Below are 20,092 nucleotides of genomic sequence, written 5' to 3'. Positions count from 1 at the left end.
ATATCCTCTGGAAGGTTGACCGGAGTATCGTGCGTTTCCTGGAGTAAGATTACGTCGGGTTGACATGAAGTAGTACGGAGGTGTTGGCGTAGAACGGGTTGTTTATGGAGGTAGCCTCGGCAGTTCCACTGCCACAATGTTGTGTAAGTGTTAGTGCGGGCCATGATGAAGGATAGGGGATGCAACAGGTAGCAGAGTGGCGGCGACGGTTCCTGTGGTGTCCATGGCTACGGCTTGAGCGGTGGAAGCGGTTTGTGTGAGAAGGGTAGGAGCAATAAATTATTTACTACACAGGGACGCTGATGAGTGACGCACACGGTCCAAAGTTGAAGAGCGATGATAACAAAATAAAAAAAGTAAGCCGTACAATTTACCTTTTTTAATGTAAGCGAATCACTGCACTATTCAATGCGCTTTAATGTGCATAATTTGTTTTAGAGAAAATATTTCAGGTGGCGTTTGCTGGTTCATCGCTCAATTTTGTAAAGAACGGAGTCGATAACGAGCAAATATGTTGCTGTAGCATTGGCGGCTCTGTATTCGAAGACCGAATCGAATAATCGGTATTCGTAAATGCGAACATTCTTACAGCGAAGCTGTAAATGCGGATGATTGTGCCGTCCTTGTCGGACTTCGCTAAAAATGGGCCACGTGACCTAACGGGTGAGGAAAACAAGAGCTCAACTGGGGGAAAGGGGTTAGAGTGAGCCCACTGTGGGAGTGCTAACGTATACCAGAATCTTGTACGGTTGTCACACGGTGCATCTTCGATGTCGATCGAGCCAGATCGGCATCGAATTTATCCACGATTGATTCCATCCTGCCGCGAGAGAAACAAATGTTATGCGCGGTTTGCGGCCTACGAACAGTGGCCAGCGATTGAAACGCGATTCTAGGAGCGCGTAGCTGCCGGCACTTCATGCTGGAGCAAGTAGTGCCGGCAGCCACGTCAATCGTCAAACCCATAGAGTTTCTCACTAGATTACCTAGAGGGAAATCTGGCGCTGCTGCGCTGTGGTATGCATGGGAATGCCGGTATATTGTGACTTCGGATTGGCATCGTTCTCGGAGGGACAGGACACCTTGAAGATGCGCTTGGCAAGCACCGTTCCGTCTGTCACAATGAATCATTTTCGACTAAAACAGCACGTAAAAAGTTGTTTTGGTTTTATTATTACGGAAAAACATGTTTTGTTTAACTATAAGAACTTATTATTGCGTGTACGATTATATGTTACGTAAAACATATCGGCGGGCCGCTAAAGTTGGAGGACAGACGACAAGGTTCGCGCTCGCTTTCAAACATTTTGTCGTCTGTTCTTGCTTTTCTTCGCTTGGTCATGCATTGTGGGTGAGTAAAGATGTAATATGCGTGAATGGAAACATTTTAAGAAGATTTTACTTTGAGAACGCGTTATTTGTGTAGCCAAATCCACCTTTTAGACTAAGCATCTTACAACACCAGCCAACACGAGCCTCGCAGACACATATACCGTCATTCCCATGACGGCACGGTGCCCCCTTAAGAGACTCCCATAGACGGTGGCGCCAGATTTCCCTCTAGGTGTTATGGTGAGAAACTCTATGGTCAAACCAATCCAACCAATCGTCAAAGCGAGTGCAGCGCCCGCATCTCCTGTGGTGGGCCTTGCGCCCAATACACGGAGCTTTGGATTAGTGGTTCCGCACACTCCGCCCCGGCTACAACGGTGGGAAGACCACGAGTAGTGCGTACTCCTGAGAAAGAAGCTGCCTACCGCGAGCGTTATAGCGAGAGTTGGCTGGTGAACGGGCTCGTCGTCGTAGGGCCGACCTCGAGCTGCGCGCCAGAGGTGCCGAGTTTGAACGGCAGCGCCGGGAGGCCGATCCCGAAGTGCGGGCCCGAGATGCGGAAACACGTCGGCAGCGCTGGGAGGTGAAATAATGGTGAAACAGAAGAGTTACTATGTGTACTACTAGCGAGGTTTGACTTGAACGGGGTAACAGCCCGTGCTGCTAACACAGTTTGGCTGTTCGACCATCTTCACGTACTGGAAGGGGCGGCGATTTGTTCGATTACTTCTTGAATATTTCAACACGTCCACTGTTCCCGAATACACATAAAATTGAAGTAGAAGTACGGTAAGGTCCCCCCCCCCACGGGCATAGCATTGACATAAAACATGAGGACTTGCGTAGTAGAGCAGCCTACGTTGCTTAGCTAGCCATACATAACAAGCTATGCACCGATCATTCGCACTCTCTGAAGAATCCTGTGCGTACGAAGAAACTGCTTGCTTGCTCCTAATGCCCCGTTCGTGCGTTTATAAAGCATGAGCCATTCCACGCTGCAAAGGTGGTTGACCAGCGAAGCTGTTTAGCATGCGACACGGAGGTGACACATAATTTTGAACAAAGGTACGAACTCATTTGTTGTCTTGATGGGTGATCATCGTCATGAAAGGTGGGCACACTCATTTTTTGCCTTGATCGGTGGTCATTATTTCACTCGAAACTGAGATCACATTCTTTCATAAGGTTAAATCGATGCACTTGTGTCACTGGGTTGTCGGTTGGGCCGGATCAGTGGGGCATCGCAAGGACGAGCCTGCAACACGGAACGCGTAAATCGCTCCCTCTTCGGTACCGACACGTCCACATTGTAATCAATTACAGTAACAGCAGGGGGTAGTGTCATCGCAGCTAATTCACGCAAAGTGAGTAGCCATGAACCTTACGGAACTAGAGTCATTGCATTTTTTGCTTGCTTGCGGGGGTATGAGCCATTTCTTACAGGGGTATGTGCCACTGATGTTGACAGTTTTCGACCTGTGCTGTGTGTTGTATGCGTGATTAGAAAGAATTTAAGCGCTGTTCGCTTCACCTTGCTGAGTGCTTGTAGCCTCTGCCTTATGGGGCTATGAGTAATTGCATTTTTTGTTTGCCTATGGGAGCATGAATGCTTACGGGGGTATGAGCCATTGATAACGATAGTTATTGTTCACGAAGAACAAAAGCGCGCGGAACCCTAGCCATATACAGCTTCGTTGCAATAAAAAGCGCTTCATACTCTATTACGTAATGACAGAACATTGCTGACTTTTAAAATACTGGAAAGCGAACATCGTTTAATATTCTCGTGATAACGGCTATTCATTATTCGAAACCTATTCGAAAAGTATTCGATTCGATCCGCTTCTGGCACTATTCCACTCGTATCCGACTCAGTCTGAAAAAAATTACTATTCGTACCATTGCGCAGTGGGGAGAGACCTGCTGTTGCTGCTTAACTCTAGCAATAGCACATATCCACCACGGGTAGTACTGGCCCGACGAGCACTCGACGCAGTACTCGATAGTACTGTTGAAGTCACATCTAATGCAAAGAAAGAAGCCCAGTTGCGATACCCCGTTGGCTCCGTAGCGCTGAAAGAAAGTTTCTTTCGTGGTGGTGTAGCGCTTAGCCTCACAGGTCGCCAGGATAAGCGTGTACTCGTTCATGTTAATGCTTTTACACGGGCTACGCACTCACCCACTCTCGTGTGCATCACGCTCGTCGACGTGTGCTGACCGACACCCACTCGCGTTCTTAGTCGCTTCTATTTACGTTTAGAAGCATCCACTTGTGCTCATACTGGCACTCCCCCGCCCTCTCATCGGAACGCACATATCTGCTCCCGTCCACTCAAGCTCACCATCGATGGCTCGCCTTCATACTTTATAACCAGCCGCTGACTCCTGCAAATGCTCACATCCAGTTACACCACTAATCACTCACTAACACACTATCCCACACTTCTGAGATGAGTATGGAGTAGGCGTGAGTCTGTCTACTCGTAGGTGACAGCGCCGACCTTTACTTGCACCACTGAAGGAGGCTATAACTATCTCATACTTATAGACAATGTAATGCACGATTCCATCGTACAAGGCCAAGAAAAAAAACGAATATGAACTAAATTCTCACATTTCCTGAAAGCAGAAACTTACAAAACTTCCCATGAGATTCTTGAGGCATTAACCCATCTAGGAAACGGAATGTTGCTCGTCTCATTAGAATAACGCAATCGAAAACCCTACGAAACAAAAAAAGAATTCCCAGACTACATAACGCGCGTGAAAGAAGCGTTGAAGCGTCCCGCACGCAAGCTCAACTCCATAGATGGTGAGCCGCACGGTCGACACTTCTCGGCCAGGAATCACGACGCGTCTTCCACGGTCACGGGTTCGAGGTCGAACCTTTCGCGCAGCGAAACGCGAACGCGAAGTTACGATCCCCCCGGACCGCACCGTTGCAGTCGAAGACGATGTTCAGCCTGCTCTGGGTGTGGCAGTAGTTGATGAAAAACAGCTTTTCCGGCGAAAACTCGCGCGGCTCGGGCCACGCCGTCTTGTGGGCTTGGAGAGCGCGCAACGCCGGCATGAAGTCCGGCACCGAGTCCAGCCGACTACGCGATGACGACTCGCTCTTTCGGACGGACGTCGCGTTTCCCGACAGCGGAGGGCTTTTGTCCCCGGAAGTGACGTGGCCGGAAGGAATCACGCGGAGATCGACCTGCCCCGTGCCTACTCCACGCAGCACCGCTGTCGCGAAGGCGGCTCCCAGGCCTCCGTAGTTGATGGCCGCGGCCGCTCCGGGGTAGTAGAACGGCTCGTGTGCCATCATCATCGACACAGTGGCTTCGTTGAGCAGGAAGTCGTAGTCGACGGCCCCCTCGGCGAAATTGTGCGGCAACCTCTTGTCTTCGAAGTAGGCGCCGCTACCGAGACGCGCCGCGTTTTCCCGACGCTCGGCGATCCAGTGCTCGAGCGCGGTACCCTTCGTGGTGTGGTGGGACCGGTAGATGCGGTGAAGCGTTTCGCTCGATTGGTACTCCGGCATGGGCCACAGGTTGATGCTCATCGCTCGAATTTTCTCCACCACCCTCGCGCGGATCGTCGGGGGCCAGTCGGAGTGTTCGTACGCGGCCGCCGCCATTTCACGGACGTTGACGAGGAGTTCGTCGACTCTCTGTGTGACGTTCGCAGGGAAGTTGAGCGCGACGTGCTTGGAGAGCACCAGGATCTTGAAGGAGTGCTCCATTTGGGTCTCGCAGAATAGGGGACGCAAGAGGTCGCCCAGTTCCTTGTTGCCGTACTTGAGGTCGAAGAAGCTGCCATCGGCAATCGGAGCGTATATCTGGAGAAACCACCAGCCCAGGTGACTGAGGACCAGAGAAGGGTCGTGATCGGCTGTGATGTGGCGCGTCACTTCGGCAGTGCCCACTTTCTCGACGATGGCCACGTCCGAACCTACAAAGGCTTCCTTGAGCCCGAAGTATTCGTTCATTAGGGACACGAGACGATCGGCGCGCGGGCCGAACGCGCTGGCGAGCGAGTCGAAAGAGTACAAACTGGATCCCACGTTCTCGTGAAGGGACTCGAGCCTGAACACCACCTGTCGCGTGAAGTTGAACACAGCGTAGCAGTTGGCCGCTATCAGTCCCTCCGTCGCTGTCTCGTTGTAACCTGCGAAGTACACTAGATACTGGTAGATGTACCCACGCACCGCGGAGTCACTGCTAAGCGACCTGAACTGGTTGGCCCAGAACTTGGCGAACGCGCTAGGGCCGACGTACACCGTCCGTCGGCCAGTGACGGTCTTGTTCGGTAGCAGCCTCACGTCAAACCAGAGCGGTACGTTCCACCGAACGCACAGTTTCAGGTGCACGTCGAACGGCTTCGCGTCACCAGGTGGCGCCTCGGGCCAGGGAATGCCGAGGCTTCGCATGAGTTCCCTGAAAATCCTTCGCGTGTCGTCCGCTCGCTCGGTGGACCGATTCACGCAGGCGCCGAACGACGAGGCTACTATGTTGTCCAAGTGCGACTCGAAGTCGCCGTTCGACATCTCGCCGGCCACACGCCTAGCCCAGATGTACTTGACGTGCCAGTCGTAGTTCCAATACTCGGTCGCGAACTGGTGCGGGTCCGGCAGCCAGCGCGACGTCACGTACGCCTTGAAGTCGTGGCACGGGTCGACGCTGGTGTTCAGCGACTGCGTAAGCAGCGATTCGGACTTGGCGCAATCTTCCCTGCGGCAGCTGAACATGTCCGGGTACGGCTGGCTGTCGCTCTTGCCTGCTGCACCGGACACCAGGTAGTAGACGCCGAGTGCTGCAAAGGCCACGACTGCGGCCATCGTGGAGACGAAGACGCACGCCCAGCTGCCCACTCCGCAAGGGCACTTCAGGTCCTGACGCCCCTTGCGTGGCGGTGTGCCCTGCCACGAATAAAAAAAAAGAAAAATGGCAAGCTGATGCGGCTCTCTCCGCGCCGTTCTTTGTCGCATGCAACGCAGAAACAATATTCGTGTAGGAGGTGCCTATGCAGGCGTTTCATGCAGTCCTGGCGAGAAGGAGTATCTTCGATTTCTCGTCCCCGACTCCCCAGAATGCCCGAGGCGCTGCGTACGTCAACGCTTATTAGCTGAAAGTACCGCTTAGGGCAGACCGGGATGACAAATAGAGGACGTGCAAGGAAGTTGACATACGAGAGGCTTTCGTTCGAGCTGTTTCATGCACCTTACTATAGCAGCATTGGAAGCGGACTAAATGTAGGCTTCATATAGGGCCAACATGTTACATTCGGCAATGTAGCCTATCATGCGACCGAAATGACCCTTTGTCATGGCACCACTGACCACTGGAAAGCCAGCGAAACTCTGTAAGTTGGCAAAAGCTATAATGCATGGCCGACTTCAGGCTATGTACAAGGCCAATGTGATTTCACATTGGGCAGGCCTACAGTGGGAGTGCTCCCTGTACATTTAGGAAACGTCTTCTATCATGGAGTAGGAATTTGGAACATGGCGATAAGTGTGGAACAAGCAGTCACGCTCGCTTCAAGGAGTTGCCAGCGTTATGTCGTCTTTAGGACTATTTACGCTCGTGCTCACCGATAGCGGTGCTGGCCTGCGCTGTTCAGGCCTCATCACCAGAACCCCTGTTGCTGCCGAGAACCCAGCACTGATTATGAAAGAAGGTGATGGCCCTAATGGTTAGAAAAAAAAGGACGATGACATATTTTGCAAGAATGGCACAACCCCACTGCGACGGACAAGGCACGAATCGGGTGCTAATACAAATCGGATGTTATTACGAAAATAAAAATATAATCGGAAATACAAAAGAAAGCGGTCAGCATCAACGTATATCAACAATGAGTTGGAATGATTATGATGATGATGATGGTGGTGGTGGCGTTGGCGGTGGTGGTGCTCAGCTATTGCACGCAGCCAAAAAGCGGATACGCCACGAGGCAGGCAACATTAGACAAATAACTACTCTTAGGAGAGACAAGAAACATGCAAAAGGAAAGACAACCAGAAGGAACATAAAACAAGAACAGTGTGTGATTGGGGCAGCAAGACTTAATGACGCAATAATAAAGATGATATCATAAGAAGCCAACAAACACTGACACCAAGGGCAACATAGGAGAAATTACTTGTGCTTGATAAATGAAATAAAGAAACGATGAATTAATGGAAATTAAAGTGGATGAAAAAACAAGTTGCCGCATGTGGTAACCGAACCCACAAGGTTCGCATTTCGCGTGCGATGCTCTACCCATTGAGCTACCGCGGCGTCGTTTTCCCATCCACTTTCTTGAGTATTTATGTGTCCTAGTAGAACCCTGGTAGTGTTAGCCAGGCGCACCACTCACAGACCTCGGCGGCGGACGTGGAACGTCCTTTTTGCCGCAGGCGTCACGAGAACGTGATCAGAACGTGATCAACAAATCAACGTACAAGTCGACCACATGCTTTGCCGCAAGATGATACGACCTCCATTAGCATCTCCCGCCGTCCTAGTTACGAATAAAGATGGCTCTGTGCGGTTTTGTCTGGACTGCCGGCGCCTGAACAAGATCACTCGCAAGGACGTCTACCCTCTCCCTCGCATACACGACGCGAATAGCAGTCTACAAGGCGCAGAATTCTTTTCGTCCCTAGATTTGCGCTCAGGGTAATGGCAAGTACCCATGGCAGACGCCGATCCGTCGAAGACAGCGTCTGTCACACACGACGGCTCATACGAATTTAGCGTTATGCCTTTTGGACTTTGTAATGCGCCCGCAACGTCTGAGCGCATGATGGACACAGTTCTGCCCGGCTTGAAGTGGCACACGTACTATCAGCGTCAAATGAAAGTTGAACAGCGGAGCGCGGGGCCCAAGCATAAGTGAAGGTATAGTGCGCGCCGTCAAGTCATCACCATTGACAGGCGCGCACATCCGGTTTGGCCGCACTGCGGGATCCCCCCTCTAGTAAGATAATTTCGCTTCTGTCCTGGTCCTTACATTTGAAAGGGAGAAAGCGAAAAATAAATATGAAGCTAAGATATTGCAGTTTACGGCGAGTCTCGTCGCACAGATCGCCGAAACCACAAGTGCTGTATAGGCACGAACAGCGGTGCGCGTGATGCAGTTTGCACCGTCATCGCAAGGTAAATTCGCCCGCGCCAGGCCCGCGCGGTCTGGGCGGGCGAATCCACCTTGCGATGACGGTGCAAACTGCATCACGCGCACCGCTGTTCGTGCCTATACAGCACTTGTGGTTACTTGTGGTTGTGGCTTGTGTCACTACTTTCCTGTCAAGAATCCTGCGTCACGCTGACAACGCGCAAACCGTTCGTGACTCGGAAGTGCCGGGCTCGCAGCGTTAAAGAAAGTAAATGCGGACAAGACACACGACGATTACACTCTAAAAGAAGTTTACACCCTTTGGCGTATATATCTGCCACACAACGTTAATCGTCATCTCTCTTGCCCGCATTTCCTTTCGTGAAAACGCCGCGCCCGCTACTTTCCTGTTGGGAATGCTATGTCATGCTGATAACGCGCATGCCGGTCGTTACTGGGAAGTACCGGGCTCGCAGCGTTAAAGCAAGGAAATGCGGACAAGACAGATGACGTTTATTGTTGTTTGGCAAGATACAACTCAAGGGGTGTAAACTTTAGAATGTATCGTTGTGGGGCAAGATAAGCCCCAAATGGTGCAGACTTGATTTAGAGTGTGGTGCAAGGATGACGTCACTCAGTGTAGCGCAGCCAGTGAGCGCTAGAATTAATAATAATATTTGGGGTTTTACGTGCCAAAACCACTTTCTGATTATGAGGCACGCCGTAGTGGAGGACTACGGAAATTTTGACCACCTGGGGTTCTTAACGTGCACCTAAATCTAAGCACACGGGTGTTTTCGCATTTCGCCCCCATCGAAATGCGGCCGCCGTGGCCGGGATTCGATCCCGCGACCTCGTGCTCAGCAGCCCAACACCATAGCCACTGAGCAACCATGGCGGGTGGCGCTAGAATTAAGAGCGAGGGACGCTGAGACTGGAGGACAGACGACACTACAGTGACCGACTTGTAGCTCATCTACTGCGTTGTTCGGCCACAAGCACAGAAACAGAAATCAACCTTATTTTACAAACGGCTGCCGGTGCCAGTCATTTAAAATAAATACGCTGTGCTAACCACGCAAATACTATTTGCACAGGTGGTTTGTGTGCTTCGGCGGACACATGTGTTGAAAACATGTGAATCAGAAAATACATAGATTTTAATAGACTTTTTGTTTTGTGATTATCGCTACAGGCATAGGTAGCTGTATAATAGAGAGATTGAGGTTTTAATGAAGACAGCAGACATCAAGGAAAGAAGTGCTTATAGATATACACATATATATATATATATATATATATATAGATATATATATATATATATATATATATATATATATATATATATATATATATATATATATATATATATATATATATATATATATATATATATATATATATAGGCGTCACGAGAACGTGACGCCTGCGGCAGAAAGAACGTTCCACGTCCGCCGCCAAGGTTTGTGAGTGGTGGCACTGGCTAACACTCCCAGAGTTCTGTTCGGAAACATAAACACCCAAGAAAGTGGTTGGGGAAACGGCGCCGCGGTAGCTCAATTGGTAGAGCATCGTAAGCGAAATGCGAAGGTTGCGTGATCGTTCCCCACCTGAGGCAAGTTTTTTTTCAATGCTTGCAGAAAATGGAATGCGAAGACGGCTCCATTTTGTTTTGTATCTTTGTGTTTCATTTGTGTTTCATGTATGTTCATGATGAAATCCGGTACTACGTATACGCTGAAGTCGTCTTCACAGCGACAGCGTCGACAGAAGGACGCGAATGCGATCTCGACTGTCAAACGCCACTGGCACACGGAAGAACTTCCCGCTAAAGATATTTATTTGTTCCGATCAGTTCCTTCATTACATTGTTTTATCCCCTCTACAATGCGTGAATAAAGCCTATCGTGACACTTTCTGCGGACATTCAATAAACGCAAACCCGCGTTTTGACTCCTCATGCACTCACACAAAGCTTCGCTGTATGGAGGTTTCTACCCGTTGTATCTGCTGCATCCTCAATATAAACGCTTACCGTAAGCGCGAAAAGTTATGTATCTGTTCGTTCTACTTCTTCGCGAATATTGCGTCACCTAGGCTGCTCAAGCCACCTCTACGAGCAGTACTTGCGCAGCCAGCATAGCCTTCTCATTGAAATTACTAAGTTAGTTTAATTTTTAACTGCCGTACATTTTCTGCATTGTTAAAGGGCATCTCATTCAGGCTCTCGATCTGGCTTAACAGCACTCGGCCTTGGCTCTACAGAGTTCATTCGGTAGGGAATTCGCGACGCCACGTTTCCGAGTCACCTAGAGCACGCCACACAGAAATACGGTAACTGGATGACAGCGAAGTATTCGGCAAAAATATTACCACAGGAATGTAAGCACAGTAGTACCTACAAAACTTACTAGAGGGAACGGTGGTGCCAGCGATGGCTCAGGAGGGCGCATGCGCCTGTTGGAGCGAAAATCCCGGAGACGACTCAACACATCGTAAAGGAATGCCAAGACGTTCACGGCGAAAGACGGGTAGGAAGCGCCCCCCTTACAGGGCGCTGGAATTTAGAGTGGATTGGACAAAACTAGGTCAGGATAAGCAAGACTCGCTTGCAGTATGGGGGAAATAAAACAAGCGAGAAGATCCATAGTGCCGGAGTCGTTGCAGGCATAAGTAATAGTACAATATAGAGATACAGGCTGCAATGAAGGAAGATCGAAAAAGGGCGGGCACAGTCGCAGTAAAACCTAATTAGCGCAAGCAGGATATGCGAATACACGTATGCTACCGCCCAGTTTCAAAGGGGATATCAGTGGGAATCACCGTCACAATCCTCATTACCATCACACCGTGGGAATAGTGGGTATAGAATATGGACTTATATAACCTTACTACTTTGATAGCTTCAAACGTTCTTATGATGCTAGTCATTTCGCTTTATGTTTCTTAACTTTCAAGCTATCACGACTTTTTAACCAAGTCGAGGCAATTGACCTCTGTACACATGGAACTCTCAGCGGGAGAGTGTGGCGTCCTGCATGTTCCGGCCGCGGTTCGAGATTCCAGACGCAGCATGGCCTCCGAGATCGCCGCGCGAACGCAACAACACGTTCACAAACGGTGCACCACCCTGGTGCTTCCTCGCGCGGTTTAAATTCATCAACGCCTACGCGCAATATTCCATATGCGTTTGCTGCGCACATGTGCCGCTTGTAAGCGAACGCGATTGGCCAATGTCCGCTCATACGAACCGATTAGGCGGAACGAAGTGCTTTCTCAATAAGGATGAAACTGATGCCACTGAATCAGAACAGGTTAGTACTGCCAGCAAGCACTACGCCGATATAAGCTATGGCATACTGGCTATTTCCTTCTGGCCAGTGTTGCGTACCTGTATATATTGGGTGTTTCAACGAACACTTTCAAAATTTTTTGAAAGGTTGCCTGTGGCAGATAGCTAGATGTTACTTCATGAGGCTACGCTAAGCGGCGGACGGCACTTGCACAAATAAAAAGTGAAAGGCAAAATCAACTAATTCACAGAAAGTCACTAATTAACTAGTAACTAATTACCTTGACTCATATTGCAATTTACAAATTCTAGTCTTGGAGTTCGCAAGGCGGATCCACTTGGAAGGAATTCTCAGAATGGCACCAGTTTCGAGATATTAATTCCCTTACTTATGTTTGTGTGCTTCAGTGCGTACATTGACGTTTTCTTAACAAATTAACTAGAACGCCAACGCATTTCTCCGCAAATTTCGGCAATGAACATCTCGAAACTTGTGTCATCCAGAGGATTCGTTCCAAATGGAACCGCCTTGCGAACTCCACGACTAGAATTTGTAAGTTGCAATATGGGCCATTAGGTAATTGTTTACAAAGTTAAATCTTTGTGAATTGGTCGATTTCGCGTTTCAATTTTTTATGCAAGTAGGGCCCGCAGCTTCGCGTAGACCATGTCATGAATTAGAATTATATATTTCAAAAGCAACCCTTAAAGATTTTTGAAAGTGTCCGCTGAAACACCGTGCATATAGTCCCTCATTCGAACCCTGCAACGTAAGACTATAGCTAAGTCTTCATTCCTTGCATAAAAGGCAGCACAGTACAGTAGTAACAGTAATTTTATATCTTAAGAGAGTCATACAGCACCACACGACATAACATGATAACGATGCAACCACGAACGAAAAGACAAAACAAAACCGCAACATTCACCCGTTGAAAAAGAAGCATAAAGAAAAAAAAGACACATTACACAGAGATTATTTCAACTGGACCTGTCTTTTCGGGCTACAGTTACGGACGTACACCCGCTGGCGTAACTGTTCAGGCACTCAGGTCTAGTCTTCGAAAATTCCGGTCAAGTCTTCCAGCTCCCGCAACTGGGGCCTGTAGCCATGCCGCGCATCCGGAAGCCGCCACTCAACACTCGCCAGTTCCCGGAGTAACCGCGTCGGCACGTTGGGGTCCCGGCTCCTGCGCTCGATGAGAGCGCACACCAGAGCACGTATTTCGGCAGAGTAGGCTTCCATTGCGCGGCTGCGCCTTCCTTCTCTGTAGAGTTGCGTCACCCGACGCCTTGTGCGCCCGTCGGGACACATTTGCAAGATGTACAGGGCTCTCAGAGTGTTCAGTTCGAACAAGGCGACGCGACTACGACTGCGGAAGTTCGTGGCTGCGCCGGCTGTCGAAGCCGTCCGCAGGTTGCGGCGTGCCGCGGCTAGGAATGACACTTCGGGCGCACCCGTGGTTTCGAGGGAACGGGTGAAACGAGGGAGGCGGCTCCGCTGAGGAGAACAGCCGCCCGGCACGGTAAGATCGATCACATCTCCCCGCTGTCTTTGTCGAAGGTCACCACTCTGCCACACATCGTCTTCCGACTGGCTCCTGCCGCGGCCGTTGATCCAAGATTCGAGGATCACGTCGTCGTCATCACCGGACTGTCTCCGCCGAAGGGGCGAGCTCTCGGCCACGAAGGACAGGTCGTTACCTGAGGGGAGGCTTTGCAAAAGACGGAGACTGTCACGCAAAGCAAGCGCTTCAACGGCCGGCTGCGAAGGAACGTCACTGGGCGCAAGCATGTCATCGGCATTGCGCACGGGAAAAGACATTTCAGGTTCGTGAGGAGCTCCGAAAGCAGCAGACGGTCTGCGAAACGTCTCGGGCTCGCCGCCTGGAATCAGATTACGCCCGCGAGAAACGTCCCGACTTCCGGAAACGTTGCTATTGGCCAAGCTTGTGTGCCGGAGCCGGAAGTCTTCACGTGCCAGGAGAGGAGATTGCGTCTGCTCACAAAGCGGACTCCCGGTTCGTGGCACAGGCATGACCTCTTCTCGCACCGGCCGTCTTCGCTCAGAAAAGCTCTCAGAAGTGGCGAGCCCCCTTTGCTCAGGTGAAGAAAGCAAGGAAGCAAAAGCACTGGTATCCTGCCTCCTCCAGAAAGAACGAAACCTCCTCATTTCCAGAGTCTCAAGGGACCTGTCACCACGTGCACGTCGACTTTGGGACGAAGCAGTTTCCGGGGCCTCAGGGAGGAGGTGCTCGTCGACGGATGGTCCGTACGGAAAAGGATGCTCCACACTAGCTGCAGAGTATCCTCGCCCACGCGGAGAGTTCTGGGCCTCAACGATCACGCAATCGGCGTCACGCTTCCTGCGCGGAGGAACAAACCTCTCTGCGACGACCAACAAGTCAGCTTCGGGATGTCTCTGCTCTGAGGAAACGTCCTGGAATGGCGCTACATTTCGCTGATGATTCACGTACTGCCTACGCGGAGATGGCAAGCGCTCCGACGCAGCAACAAAATGACCGCGAGAAAGAAAGCTTTGCGAATCGGTTCCAGATTGGCTTTGCGTGAAAGGAGTCGAAAGCGAACAAGACGCACCAGCCAAGTCACTCACATGGCCCGCTGAACCAGTAGACGAAATCACTGGGCCGGTTGTTAACCGACCGCCCTCTCCGGTCGAGTTGACCGGGTCTAATGGCTCATGTCGGTCAGGGACGACCGCACCTGTGAGGGATTGATCGCGATGGCTTGCGGTCAGTATACGTCTATCGGCATCCAACGCGCATTCTGCACTCTTGATACGTTCAACATCTTCACACTGAACAGATGTTTCGGCGCATGCTGGTACAGCGGGCACAGCAGGGGCGGGGCGTTTTCCAACTTCAACCGCCTTCGGAAACGCCGTTTGCAGCGCGACAGAAGCGTGCGGCTTAGTTCCCGCAAATGTCTCGTCCGTGCAACTAGTGAGCAAGCGCACCGGCACCGTGCGTGGTGTCGCGTTGCAGCCGGCAACGGTAGCCGGCATCGTAGAAACGCCCCGCAAGGTCGAGTATCCAAGATGAACGCCGTCGCCGTGCAGGCGCGCAGGTTTCAAACCTCCTCCGCTACGGGCTTGCACCACACTCGAAGCACGAACCGGTGGATCCGTTGAGACGCATGTCCAAAGCTGTGCACGTTCTTTCGCTCGAAGGGCCGCCTCATTGGAAAGTGGAACAAATTCGAAAGGCGCCCGAACAGGCATCTCGCCTCTCGACGCTTCCGTGGAATTCGGAGAGTCCGTTGTGGGCTCGACGTTGTCACAGCTCGTGCTCACTTCCTTCCCTGACGCATCGTCGTTGGACGCGCTGAGCTTCCCGGCATTGCGGCGTGGGGCACCTTTTTCCGCAACCGGAGCGTTCACCGCTGGATTCGTGCACGCGCCGTCCTGGGCTCGCCGGCGAAGCTCGGACGGGGACTTGGCACCCCACGTCGCCTCCCGAGATGTGGCCGGTCTTTCCGCTTTTTTCGCACAGCGGTTCACTGCCTCATTTAAACGCATTAACTGCGCGCTTACGCTTGTGTCGCATCCTGGTCGCACCATGGTTGCAGGCGCCGCCTGTCGGCGCGGACGCCCGCGCGGTTTTGGCACTGTCGTAGCGGTCCCAGTCTTTGAAGGCATGGTCTGTTCTATCAAATTCAGCCTCCTTACAAACTCGGGGACGAAAGGCTCCATGGCAGCTTCCACGGTGGTCGACGCGGTCTCGCGACTGGCGCCGGCTTGGTTGGGAGCCTCTCCTTGGGCAAGCCCACATGTTTCTTCGTCAAATGACCGGGACGAGTAGGGCGAAAGCGAACTCTTCGTCGATTGTACAACGCGTTCTCTAGCTCCGTAGCTCACGCCACCTTCCGACGTCTCTTGCCGAAGACCTCTGGTGGTAGCTGGGGGGTCGCCTTCCACTTGTGCACTCGCGTAATGTACATCAGGTGGCGCCTCAGTGTTTACCGGCATCTGGATGCTTGCGGGCTTCCCTTCGTCCCTCTCGCAACACTCGGTCGGGGCCCGTCCACGCGCCACAGTCTCCACGCCGCTCAGTCCGTGCCGCGCGTCGGAGTAAGTGGCGACGTTCGTGGCTTCCACGGCCGAGGGATTCGCGTCGCCGCTTGCGTACGAGACCGCAGTGCCTCCGTGTCGACAATGATCACCAGGGGCTAAATGCACGTCAGACCCGCAGCAGCCACTTGGGACGCCTGGGTGAACGAGCGCCCCCGGGCCGATCGACGACTCGCGTTGCAACGCGCAATTCAGCATCAGTTCAAGCGGCGAACAATTCACGTCCCGACGTTCGGCCATCCGAGGCGTCACGAGAACCACTTCGATGGCGGTCGGTCGAAGCCCGGTGACTGCAGCAAAGAAGCCACGCACGAAGAGAGGCGCCGAAGAGAACACTGCGCGCTATATCTCCAAGTGGCGGCGGCGTCTGTCCATGCGGCGGCCCAAGGTCTAAATCCTGCGCACCGCCGCAGCAGCGGCGAGACGCGTCTCCTTCACCGGTGTCTCGAAAGGTGGAATGATGATGCGTCCGAGTGCGTCCAACCAAGTTTGTCTGGGCGGTGTTGGTCCAACCCTAGTACGGCGTAGCCTCTGTGGCCCAAAGTTCACGGTCGCCGCGGCACAGCGAAGTGAGCGTCTTCCTTGCGCCTGCCAAGGGCACCGATGACGACCGGCGTCTCACGGCTGTGGAACTTTCCAGAGACGCCGACGGTGAGACGCCTGCTTGTCTGGGCTGCGGTATAGTGTACTAGAATAGTGGAACGCATGCCTTACGTCGGCAAAAAAGACAAGCCCGTTTCGCGATGACGCCGCGAGGTCACGGTGTCCGCAGCTGGCGTGCTCAGAATGCATCGCCGGGAACGCACATAACCTGAGGATCGGCAAGCATTGAGAATTACTTAAACACCGTATAAGTAAATGTTTGCCTGGTAGATACCGATGTCTTCTCCCGAGTTCATTCTATTAGACGTGGATTTGATTGGTAGTTCGTTGGCAGTGCCGACCCCTCCGTCTCTTCCACCGCCAGCCTCCAGTCACGCTGGATGACCGCACTGCTCAGCTCTGACCTGACAGCACAACTCTGGGCCGTCCAGCGAGCCGAGGAAGCCGCTTCGAGACAAGGTCTCGGAACCGCGTCCGCGGCGGGTGCCCAGACCTACTAAAAGACGCCGGACTCAAATCTTGCTGATTTGAAATTAAAGTTTACGCTCTCGTTGATATCTTGTCCTTGCACGGTCTTGCACTGCGTGCAGCTCGCGCTCCGCACGCTTAGAAAGATAACGCAAGCCAGAGGTGGAAATACGAATTGCGAAGGGTTTACTTGTAACAATGTTATGTAAAGATGCATATCAGTGTCTCGATAACTGAAAATTTTGAAAATGAGTAGCAGTACCGTATATGCACGTGTAATGGCCGCACCCATGTAAAAGCCGCACCGAGAACTTTGTAAAAAAAACCCAGAAAATGTATATTTAGACATCACCCATCTATAAGCCGCACCCTTGAGAAGGTTGCCAGAATGATCTGTTGGGTGGTGCGAGAATTTCGAACCTTTTGATTATTATTATTTTTTTTCGGTGGGAAATCAAGGCAGCCTTGCCGAGTTTTCGACACCTCCAGGTATCAAAAGCACAGCCTACGAGATTTAGCGACTGCCTCCGAGACGCTACCGCCACTGGTCTGTGGGGCGTCACCATTTATTCTAGCCGGCAGGTGACACGCTGCGAGAATAGCCAAGAATAGCCAGAGCCAGTGCAAGTGGTTACTGTAGTTCAATAGAGACAAGTACCACCAAAAGTATTTACGGAAAAAAAAATGTGCATTTTTCTCCGTGTAATGGCCGCACCCCCGATTTTCACCCCAACTCTCGGAAGAAAGCCTGGGTGCATTACACGAGTATGTGCAAACGATTTTGGACTCATATATTCGCGAAACCTGTGGCAAAGCTCAAGCACTGAGCATCCGCAGCAGCCAATCAGGAAAAAAATGGGAACGTCATGAAAGTTAGCACAGAAAAAGCGTACTTAACGTGCAAAGATGCACAGGATGAAGGAAGAAAGTGGCGGGCTAGAATTTGTAAAAGACTACGTGCACACAGGTGGTAGCGTCGGAATACCTCTCACAAGCTTAGATGTTTTCTTTCAGCTCGTTATCGCTCTTCCCTTCACTATAAATAAGCTTCATGTCAGATTAGAAGCACGTGTAATTAGCAACGGATGAGATAATCGGCCTGTTAGGCGCAGCCATGTTGCGACGTAACTCGTACAACAGACGTCCGTTTTAATTATGCACACTTCCAAAACGCTTTCAATGGCGTGAGGCAAAGGGCCGCGCAGGAAAACGAAAAAGGCGGATTTCGGTCGATCACTGGGGTTCTCAACAATCTCACCGTCGGTCTTTGTCTGGAATGCAGGCTGTACAATCAGAGCCACGACATTTCCTTCGTTGATGTTTCTGCGTTCACACTCATCTGCGGCACGAGAAACCGACAAGTAGGCCGCGTGCGAATATTCGAATATTAAGGAATATTGTATTTTTAATATCAGCATTGGATTCGAAAAATGGATATTCGAGAATGTTCGGATATCCGGTTGGATACGAATATTCGCATCAAACTCAACCTATAGCTGGCTGTGGGGGAGCAAACGCGGTTCTTCGCATTTGTTTCCGTCTAATCCAAGACTATCGGTGCGATATTGTGCTGAATTTTGTGATGATTCGGTGCTGCTAGCGAAATTTCACCTGTAAATCGCACTTAGCTACTAAACTCTCCCACTTTGCGAGGAAGCCAGCCTCTCAATAGCAAGGGGCACGCTTTTGCGGACAGCGAGACTGCTTCTTCTTCTTCTTTTTTTCTGCGAAGCGTTATATGGCTACGTCCTGAAATAAATTGCGTGTGTCCATCGAGCCGTGCAGATCGAGAATTTCTCCCCATACGTGGGCCGATCCCGAAGATAGCGAAATACCGGGCCTACCCTCATCGGAGGCGAAGCAGGCTTTAATCACTCTGCCATCGTGTAAAAATAAGTTTAATATCTTCGCTCCAAATACAGCCCCTATCAAATATTAAGCTGAAAATAACAGATACTACACTTTAACCTGCGTCTGCCATGTCTACGTTCGCACCGCCCTCTCTTTGTCGGCGTTCCAAGCACTTGCTTATCTCCTTTCCTTCCCTTCCGCTATCCCGTGGTGGTGGACCGTTAAGCGTGCTGCCCACCAGGAATGCGAGGCGGGAAGAAATGCGAACCGTCCACGAGGCCCCGATTCCGCAAACTTGAAAAGTTTCACCCGAGCAACGGCCAGGCTTCAGAGGGAGTTTGTGGGGATAGCAATCTTGTGTGGCCTGTGTTGTGCGTGACCGCTTGTGCTTTTCGAGTGACCTCACAACCATTACTGCACTGCGGGACGTCGACCAACGCACGATCGCCTTGGCTACTGAGAAGTAGTGTGTGCCCTCGGTGTACGGTGAGGTTCGTGTCTGTTGTATGTGCCGGGATTCGTTAGTAAAAGGTGCCGTTCCGCGTTTTACAATGATACATGGGTATGTCTACCCCCCAGTGTCTCATCATCGTCCGAGGCTCAACATCGTGGAGGAGCGACTATTCGCGCCTCGCCTTCCATTTATGTGCATACGGTATTTGACGCACGGCAATGGACTGTTCACCATTAAGAGGACCACATACACAACTTCGCTGGCCATCCACCTTCATAGAGTGGAATGGCACTGAGTTTGTAAACATGGTATTCGCGCTTCCGTAAACAGAATGGTGATTGCAATAAACTTTGGGAATTGAAGGCGCAATCGCACAGCTTCCCTTCCTAATAAAACCAGAGGCTGTATTTTATAAGCTGGGCTGCCGGAAAACAAGACACACCCAAATTTCATGGTGGGTCGGACATACGTTTTACATGTCATAATTAATGTATGTCTTCGCAGCCCACATCGCCAGTTATCTTACGCAACCATCCCACAGCACGAGTTGTCTTAGACGCGACTTTTTCAATGTGGCTTTTCCATTTTAGTGTCTCATCATACGTGATTCCCAGGTATTTAAGAGAATTCACCTGGGGAATGAACTCTTGACGACGCATGAGTGAAACCTGAGTGTGCACAGACGTTCACAGACATATATTATCAATCCAAGTTTTAAAGGTACACAAGTAATTTTGTATCGATGGATAAAGCCAATGTAGGTCATCATTGGATGCGAAAGAAAGCGATGTCATCGGCATAAACGTATGCATAAATGTCCTCGAGCAAAGGAATGGAGCTTAAGAATATAAGAAATAAAGCAGTAGATAACGCTGGTCCTTGTGGTACCCACCCGCGCTTCTGCTTACACTTG

The 20,092-nt window shown here is 51.1% G+C and overlaps 1 protein-coding gene and 1 pseudogene across 1 annotated transcript; both read right to left on the bottom strand.

The window, feature by feature from the left end:
* Positions 1-3,810: 3,810 nt before the first annotated feature.
* Positions 3,811-7,109, bottom strand: LOC139047418 (neprilysin-1-like). Its single transcript, XM_070521245.1, has 2 exons — positions 6,914-7,109; positions 3,811-6,238 (listed from the first exon to the last, which is right to left on the bottom strand). The coding sequence occupies exons 1-2, from the start codon at positions 6,947-6,949 to the stop codon at positions 4,199-4,201; spliced, it is 2,076 nt and encodes a 691-aa protein (XP_070377346.1). The 5' UTR covers positions 6,950-7,109; the 3' UTR covers positions 3,811-4,198.
* Positions 7,110-18,675: 11,566 nt separating this feature from the next.
* On the bottom strand, positions 18,676-18,855 carry LOC139048195 (U2 spliceosomal RNA; annotated as a pseudogene).
* Positions 18,856-20,092: the final 1,237 nt, after the last annotated feature.

Source organism: Dermacentor albipictus, chromosome 7, assembly GCF_038994185.2.
Source record: "Dermacentor albipictus isolate Rhodes 1998 colony chromosome 7, USDA_Dalb.pri_finalv2, whole genome shotgun sequence".
Classification (NCBI taxonomy): Eukaryota; Metazoa; Arthropoda; class Arachnida; order Ixodida; family Ixodidae; genus Dermacentor; species Dermacentor albipictus.
The sequence above is the reverse complement of the archived record's forward strand: the minus strand, read 5'-3'. Positions and strand labels throughout refer to the sequence as shown.

Coding starts and splice junctions, on each gene's coding strand:
- LOC139047418 (XM_070521245.1), bottom strand. CDS start 6,949: ATGAGGCCTGAACAGCGCAGGCCAGCACCGCTATCG. Junction 6,239..6,913: donor GCAGGCCAGCACCGCTATCG/GTGAGCACGAGC, acceptor TATTCGTGGCAG/GGCACACCGCCACGCAAGGG.